At 36.2% G+C, this 8,670-nt stretch overlaps 1 protein-coding gene across 3 annotated transcripts in view; it reads right to left on the reverse strand.

The window, feature by feature from the left end:
• LOC102581369 (kinesin-13A-like) overlaps window positions 1–5,875 on the reverse strand; it is a 13,535-nt gene extending 7,660 nt beyond the window's left edge. For 2 of the 3 annotated variants that reach the window (XM_006342738.2, XM_006342737.2), the window contains exons 1-8: window positions 5,698–5,875; window positions 4,943–5,189; window positions 4,165–4,386; window positions 3,039–3,230; window positions 2,492–2,596; window positions 2,286–2,363; window positions 1,991–2,072; window positions 597–759 (exon numbers count right to left, since the gene is read on the reverse strand). In XM_006342738.2, the coding sequence (XP_006342800.1) occupies window positions 597–759; window positions 1,991–2,072; window positions 2,286–2,363; window positions 2,492–2,596; window positions 3,039–3,230; window positions 4,165–4,386; window positions 4,943–5,137 (1,037 nt within the window). In that variant the 5' untranslated portion in view covers window positions 5,138–5,189; window positions 5,698–5,875. Of the gene's footprint in view, window positions 1–596; window positions 760–1,990; window positions 2,073–2,285; window positions 2,364–2,491; window positions 2,597–3,038; window positions 3,231–4,164; window positions 4,387–4,942; window positions 5,190–5,697 lie in introns of those variants that run through there. The other variant, XM_015306693.1, reaches the window with a different exon arrangement.
• Between the last annotated feature and the right edge of the window lie 2,795 nt (window positions 5,876–8,670).

Consider the following 8,670-nt stretch of genomic DNA (forward strand, 5'->3'; position numbering starts at 1 on the left):
AACTTTAAAGTTTAAAGTTTTAAATTGAAGTTTTTTAATAATATAATTTTATTAATTAATAATATAATATTATATAATAATTAAAGTTAATAAAAAAATAAAAAAAAGTTACCGGTACAAAATGATCCGGTAAGAACCGGTTCCGGTCCGGTCCAAACCGGTTCCAATCCGGTAACTAAGGGACCGGACGGAACCTTTGGAAATTTCCGGTAAAACCGGTTCCGGTAAGATCCGGTTCCGGTAAGGAAATCCGGTAACGAGGACCGGTTCCGGTAAAACCGGTCCTGTTGATCCGGTCCTGTCCGTTTGCCAGCCTTAGTCATGACTCCATATTGTATAACAGAGACCTACTGAAAGGCCCTAGGTTAGAAAACAAGAAACACAGAAAAATTAATCCAAAGTTTTTAGATTTATATCTCAGGCATGACATCTACTCAGTAGTCTCTCTCTCTCTCTCTCTCAGACACACACACACACACCAAATATATATATGTTCATATGCATGGTTTTCTGATAAGTAATAGGTTGCATATTGACATCCCACATATAAGGATAAGAGAAATAGATGTCCCACATAGAAGGATAAGGATACTAACTTTCTATCACTGAGAAGATCGAACAGTTTACCACCATATATTTCAAAAAAACTAAGCCACAACTTAAATTTCTGGCTACGATACACTGGCTGATGCAACAATCTCATAAGATCTTCCGCAGCTCTAAGAGGCAAAGGTTGCATAGTGTACGTCTTACCACTCCCTGACATCAAAAAAAGAAAGGAAAAGGACATAAGTAAATTTGAAGATAATCAACTACGCAGATGCTGAGAGTAACAGAAAACAAACCCATAGCAGCAAGAAGAAATACAAATTCAATAGTTACAGGCTTATAGAAACTTCCATTAATAGACACTCATAAAGAGAAACCAAGGTAAACATAAAAAATACAATGGCTTAGTGTCATGTGGTCCACTTCTGACCATGGAAGAAGGAAGTGGAAGCTGCAATAGTCCCATGCGTACATATTATAAGAACTTTCCCCTCTTGAAAACCGACTAATCTTGAAACAACCTGTCCTTTTCCTTTTCCCTATGCTGAGGCAGCACCAACAAATCAATCCATCGAAGTTCCTATTGACATACATAAAAAGAAGAAAAGGACTGACCGACCGCTGTCAAGAGAGATCCCGAAGGCTCAAACTTTTTACTAGCTTTGAAACATGGGCCGAAGGAAAGAGGAAGACCAAACAAAGTTGCAGCGATTCCCCCCTTTCCATTGGAGTAGGGGGGTCCTCCTTCCCCATCATTCTGGCCTCGATGCTGAGTCCTTTCAGACCCTATTCTCTGAATGGACAAAGAGCAGGAAGTAAAGCACCCGCATCTAGGAGGGAAGTTCAGGGGTTAGAGTGTGTTTTCGAAAGGCTAGAAAGTTTGACATATATAGATATATAGTGAGTGTGCGTGTGGGGTGTAGGTATACCACTTACTATGATGCCATAAATATTAAAGAAGGGTCGCCAATGATTATTCCTTCAACTCCAGAAGGAAAAACATTCCAAAGGATTTCCCCTCGTGCATTCAATAACTCACTGTTCTAATGAGCATCTTTTGATCAAGCAGGTCAAACAAGACCAGACCTAACTATATTTTGCACCTACCAGTTAAGAATTTAAAGGTCCATTTCATAAATTTGCACTGGTCATACAAACAAGATTTAGATAAATGAGATCACGACATAACTCGAAATTGGAAAAATCTCAACATGATTTTTAAGAGCTCCTTCATCTTGGATCTCATCTGCCAAGCTTGTTTCCCTTCTACAAATTCTCCCAAAACTTAAATACCAAACACAGAGAACTATACAACAAATCTAGCAGCAATTATCTAAAGGCGAGGAGATGATTGAGCACCCTATATTAACTACCAGAAAAATGAATGAGTACCTTATATTAAAAAAAACTGAAACAAACATGTGAAGAAATACAGACACACCTGTTTGGCCATAAGCGAAACATGTTGCTTTTGTGCGCTGAAATATAATAGGAATAATTGGTTGCACAGTAACCCGATAAACCTGCAAAGTATTGCATAAGGCACAACCATGATAGAAAACTGGAACCTAACACATTAAGTTGGAAATGTTTTATATGTCAAAGAATGGAAAACACCAATCCTTGCAAAGCAAAAACTCAAGGCAGTCTAAATCATTTTTGACATGATCGCAGGACAAGCACATAAATCAATTGTCTTTGGGATTAGTATTTCCATTTGTCTGATGAAATAATACCTCATCATTAGTAACATGTTCATCTAGGACAGCATCAAAACAGAACTCATGCTTCTCCACATAAGCTGTCAAATCCACCTTCCATAATGAAACCAAAACTCAGTTCCTCAAAGACTTAAAAGGTTAAATAAGCCACCGAAAAGCATCATCAGCCCTCCATAGCATATGATGCAAGTGTCAAAAATCTGTAACTACAAATCACAAACCTTAAGCTTGGGTTCATGAACAATGAGAGAAGCGTTGTCAGATACAGTGACAATGTCATCTTCTTTCCGAGCAATCTCCTTCTTATTTACAGGTCTTTTACGCACCTATCCACACACAATTGTCAGCTTTAGAAAATTGTGTAGTATATCAGTTTTCGAAATTTAAGGAGCGGTAAAAGAACATTTAGTAGTATTACCAGATACTACCTACTTCCCAAATCTAGTCTATATCAGTTTTTTTTTCTATGACCGTGGTGTCTAGGCCAGCTTTTGCGCACCTCGACTTATTCCGCGGGATACATGTCACCTCCCACTGGCAATATATACTAGGTAACTCTACCCACCAAGGTTAGGACAGATGGGAAGAATAAATCCGCTGAGTTTTTGAACCTGAGACCAGGGTTCTCAACCACTTCATTGACCACTAGGCCACACCCTTGGGTGCTTCTATATCAGTTCAAATTGCAGAATAAAGAACACATTTCCTTATAAAGAAAGAGGGTCATGCACCGCACATTAAGTTATAGTACATGCAGAACTGACATACCACTACTTTAATCTTTGCCACGTTGTTTTCCCTTGCATTGTTTTCTTTATCAACTGGTGGAAATCCAGCTGCAGCATCAGTGTCTGGAGATGGCTTTCGCTGCTGACTGGTAGGAGCATCAAAGTCACAATCAAAGGAGTAGTTTACTGCCGGCATAAAATGTGATGGCTCAAATGGTTCAGAATTAACATGCTATAATGAAAATAAAGCAAACATTAGTACTCAACAATTCTCTTCTATACGACAGACAGCAGGGGGGAGTTTCACTTAATAACAAGAAATGAACTCAGATATAACTATAGAGCATAGACACATCTTATGTTCTTCACTTCCCCAATAAGGCCACAACGTACTTACTAGAACAAATTACAAAGTGATTCTAACTAAGAGAGTAATGGCTATAAAAGAAAGAAAACAGCTGCATCACAACCTCTTTAAATTCTGGAAAGCTTCAATCTTTAACAAGCACAATGTTGACTAAATCCATAGTGGTCTTCGTTTAAAACACATTATCCAAGAAGGTAATGAAGTTTTGCTGATTGTGCAATGCATGCTCTCACAACCTTTAATAGGCAAGAAATGCTTGGAAAATTAACACTTGTCTGAGAAAAAGCATCAAAATACATATTTTCATTTGGTATTTCCTGCTTCATCCTCTCTGCATTTTTGAGCTTGACAACACATTGTCAAATGCATCCAAATGTTAATCTAATATCATCTTTATATAATAATCCCAGTGATATCCATTACTGCTGAAATATATGACAACAGTAATATTTTACTGTTAAGTACAATTCCGAAAAATGGACGGAAAGGCTCTAGTGAAAGGATCAATTATTTACTTGAATGAACCCATATTCAGTAACCCTTGTCTATATCCTTCTTCCTTTTCCTCTCTTTCATTGTAATTCTCCTTTTTGATGGGGGTTGGGGATGGCATGTAGGGGCAGGTAAAATGGGAATGGCCGGGGAGAAAAGCCGTGGTTTATTATATCCAGCTGAACACCGCACAACTAATAGATGTCCCCAGCTTAACAATGTGCTTTTTATTATTTCATTTTGAAATGCTTAAACAATGTATACTTATAAATTATAATAGAAGTGCCGAAGTCGAATATTTTCATACCTCAGATAAGAGCTCTGTATCATCCATAGAATGCAGATCCAGAAGCCCAGCCCCAAAGTCTCCTCTGAACTCAGGAGAATAGTAACCTTCGGATGCTCCAATCCCTCCAGGACTCTGTGTAGTTGGAGTATATGGCTCGGAAGCAGATTCACCATTAAAGTTGAGGTTTCTCATTAATTTGAGAAGCCTCTGCTTCTCCTCCATAGATTGCGCTCCATATCCCTTTAAACAATATTCCAAGCCTCCCCCGTTACTAACAAACTTAATGAGAAACATTTATACAAACTAAGAATGCCACGATAAGGCCACATGGTCATGTTCAAATGAAAGGGAACAAGGGGTGGCAAAGGAAAGTCTAAATGCCTGTGATAAACTCCTCAATACGGTGTGACTGACAGTAACCAAACATTTCAAGTAAGGCCAATGGAGTTTACAAGGATGCAATGCTCCTCCTCTGAGTAAAAATAAAAACTGAGAAATTACCTAAACCACAGTGTCCAGGAATGTGGGAAGATAGTCTACAATTTTATCCTCACTAGTCACATTGGTAGTCAGTAGGAGGTATAAACCAACTAGAAGGACCAATGGGACCAGAGTAGAAAATAGAATAACGTCATGCCTCATATAAATCCTCAATATCCATCTTTGCACCATTGAAGCTAGGATAAATCAAACTAAAACTACAATGAAGTGAATCACAACAAGTTTCTCAGTTCCTTACTAAGATCTAAAGTCTAGATTCGAGTAAAATGTACACATTATCAAAATTAAGATTTACCTGCATAAGCAGGTTAGGAAGGAGACGTTGATCGACACCCGTAGAAGCCAGGGGAGAGGCCAGATGTTGTAACCCAGCAGACTGAAGCCATCGCGCCATGACAGCATCACCCGCGTCACCAGTGGGACCAGCATTGCCTGGGTGATCATACACAGCAGTAGCTGCCGGATTGCTCTGCTGCGTGTGGCCACCCATGTGGCGCTGCGATCGCCTTTGAGGAGCCAATTTTAAGATCTTCTATGCAATACTTCAACAACACCACAAAGAAAACAAAACAGAAAAAAAAATAAAAAATCAAAAGCTGGACTTTTTCCCAATTATTTCAGTTCTAACTCCACCTAGAAACAACAACTACATCTCAATCTCAAACTAGTTGGAGTAAGTTATAAGAATCCTCTGAGTCCAGTTTTCTCCATTTGGACCGTTTATTTCTAATCAAAGCAACCAAAAAAGTAGTAAAAAAACTGGTAGATCATTCTTCAAGAACTAATCTTTGGAAAAAAAGGACACTCACATGAAAGAAAAACGTCCAAATCAAATAAGGGTATTCACGTAACGTGTAAATTCACCAATTTCAGTATGAAACAACCCAGAAAAGCATTCGATTTCGATCTTAATCTTGTAATGTAATTACTTCAAATCTACCTAACAATACAATGCATGAAAAAATCAACAAACCCACAAAAAATTAAGAGAAGAATAAGATTAAACACATATATAGAATCATAAACATTTATAGAACTGAGATGCAATACCTGAAAAATAAGAGCTGAATTGGATTATCCAAAAGAAGATTTGAGTAAAAATGGATTAAACCCAGAAAGGAAACAACCCTAATTTCTCGGATTGGATTTAGAAATTTGCTTGGAAGGGATGATTATGTGAAGCTTCTTTTTCATTTTTTTATCATAGTAGTAATAATTAATTTCATGAAAGAGGGAGTATATCCATCTATTTTGTATATATATTGATGTATTAACTCAATTAATTTGAAACATGGTCATTCACATTATTAATTCACAATTAATGCTTTAATGTTTTCTGAATCGAGCCCATAGAGCTTGCATTAAACAGCTAAATTTGGTGCTGTGACAGAGGAAATTTGGTGGAGCTGTTGAAGTACTATAAAATACCCTTGGATATGTAACAAAAAATAGATATATTTTCATTTAATTTTGTTATGTAAAAGTAAACTTAAAGATTACTCATTCAGGAGTTTGAAATATACTTGCTGTCTAAGTGGGGTGATTAGTGCTTTTTAATCACCTATAAAGCATCAATAGTGCTTAATAAATCCCACCAAATGTCTATATTTGTACCTATCACCTAGCATAATTCTACATATTTTTTAAAATGTATTAAGGGGAATATTTTGATATTTAAAAGAAACTATCATCATTTAATTTAGGCGAAATGGTCTGGTAGACCCTTATACTTGTATCAGTTTGTATTATGAACCCTTCTACTTACCCTTTTGTCATCTGGATCCTTAAACTCAATAAAACACAATTTAACAAACTCCTCCATCCATTGACCAGGCTTATGTGTCATTAGATGTCTGAGTTGGCAAAAGTGTGTAACTACACACGCCTATTAAGGCGAGTGAGGAGCATTTCTATTTTAAAAAAATATTAAAAATTATAAAAGAAATATTTTTTCAAAACAACTAATTAAAAATATTGTCTTCTTCACCCATTACTCTTCCTTTTCAGCCATATCCTTCCCTGCCCAACCCTTTTTTCTTTCTTTTCACAATCTATTTTCATCTATTTAGATGACCTTGGCACCTTCTTGAGTCCACCAATTTATCGACGGAGAAAGAGAGCGGCGCCGGTGGTGCTCGCCGGACAGTGGCGGATCCAGGATTTAGAGTCCGTGGGTGCCAAATAGACTTATCGATTAAATTAATTTTATATTTGATTAAATTATTCGTCTTTTCGATATATATCATAAATCAATCAATAAAATATAAATAATAAGATATTACACTTTTATTGAGTATTTAATCAAATAAAAGAAAAGTCAAAGGAGTAATAATGTAATTTAAGTCAATAACAATTATAAAAATAAAATAAAAAATTGTGCTAGCTGTTTTTCCTTAAAAAAAACGTGCTTAGAGCCTTTTTTTCCTTAAAAAACGTATGCAGCAAATTTCTCAAAAAAATAGGTACAAATGGGATTCGAACCCGCAACATCAGCCTTCTAAAGTTGCCCTCCTACCGTGGCACCACAAGCCAGTTCTGTTCTATGGGTGGCACGTTTTATATTTATATAAATATTATATATATACCTATGTATATATAGAGTTTCCGTCGAAGTTCGGGGGTGGCGTGGCACCCCCACACCTCTTCATAGATCTGCCCCTGTCGCCGGACACCACTGATACGCAGTGGAGGGAGAGAGAGGTGTGACTGGTCAACGGAGAGGAGAACGAGGTGGGTGAGGGAGCAAGGAACTAATCATGGCGGCAAAGATGGTAATGGTGTGCGGCGGAGATGAAGGCAAAACTGGTAATGGTGTTTGACCAGATCTGGTGCGATGGCTTAGGTTGTTGATTTTGTGGAGGTTGGAGGAGGAAAAGGAAAATGGTGATGATATGGGAAGATTAAAGTGGAAGAAATACGAGTGGTTTCGCCAACAAAAATGGCAATGGTGGCGACGGCTTGAGAGTGAAACAGTGGGAATGGAGAAAATGTATTGGTTTTTTTTTTCACAACAAAATGTATTGGGTTTTACTTTAAAGAATATAATTAAATTTTTATTATTTTACCTTTAATTAAATAATTTTGATTAATAATTTTAAAATAATTATGACATGACATTAATATATCTGATGTGGATATGTCATGTCATTTATGTAAAGGAGAGTGAGCTACACACATGGTTGGAGGGGTTTAAAAGATTCATTTTGATTGAGTTTAAGGGTTCAATTGACAAACGAGCAAGTAGAAGTATTCACAATACAAACTCGTACAAGTATAAGGGTCCATCAAACCATTTCGTCTTTAATTTATACTTTCATGACTATAAGATATTGATTTTTTGAGTTTCCATCTTTAACCTACTAACTTTTGTAAATAAAAAAAATAGTGAGAATATCATATTAAACAATAGATTAAAAAATAATATAAATTTATATAATTGAGAAAAACAAAATCACAAAATATTCATAGTACCATTACTTTCTCTATTTCAATTATATATGCGATATGCATTTTTTACTTGGTCCAAGAAAATTATGTTTTTCTTATAGTACGAAATAGTAATAATTTTTTTAATGCTATGTTATCTTTTTCCTATTATTTTCTATGTCCTCTTTTACTTCTATATTTGTTTTTTTTTTTTGGGAATTAACGAGACATTTTATTAATCATCAAATAATATTTATAAACTATAGCTAACGAACATTCTGGCTGCTCATTATTCTTTACTTATAGTAGCCTATGACAGCTAAAAAACAATATTTCTATGGAGAACAAATAGTTTCAAACAGTTTTCTATTGCCCCTCACTTTTCTGCACATATTTGTCTATATACTATATATATAGAATGAAGTAAGGCTCTTTTGTTTTGGTAACAAGCTAGAATACCGTGGCATCTCTCTCACACTAAACCTCATATACCAGTGCTGCAAAGCAGACTTTCCGGAGAGCATTTTGTGCTACTTTTGATTTGTTGTTGTAGTACCTTTAGTTCCATTCTTGGTCCAAAGGGAGGATCTGTCATTG

The sequence above is a fragment of the Solanum tuberosum genome, unplaced genomic scaffold, assembly GCF_000226075.1.
Source record: "Solanum tuberosum cultivar DM 1-3 516 R44 unplaced genomic scaffold, SolTub_3.0 scf00035, whole genome shotgun sequence".
Taxonomy (NCBI): Eukaryota; Viridiplantae; Streptophyta; class Magnoliopsida; order Solanales; family Solanaceae; genus Solanum; species Solanum tuberosum.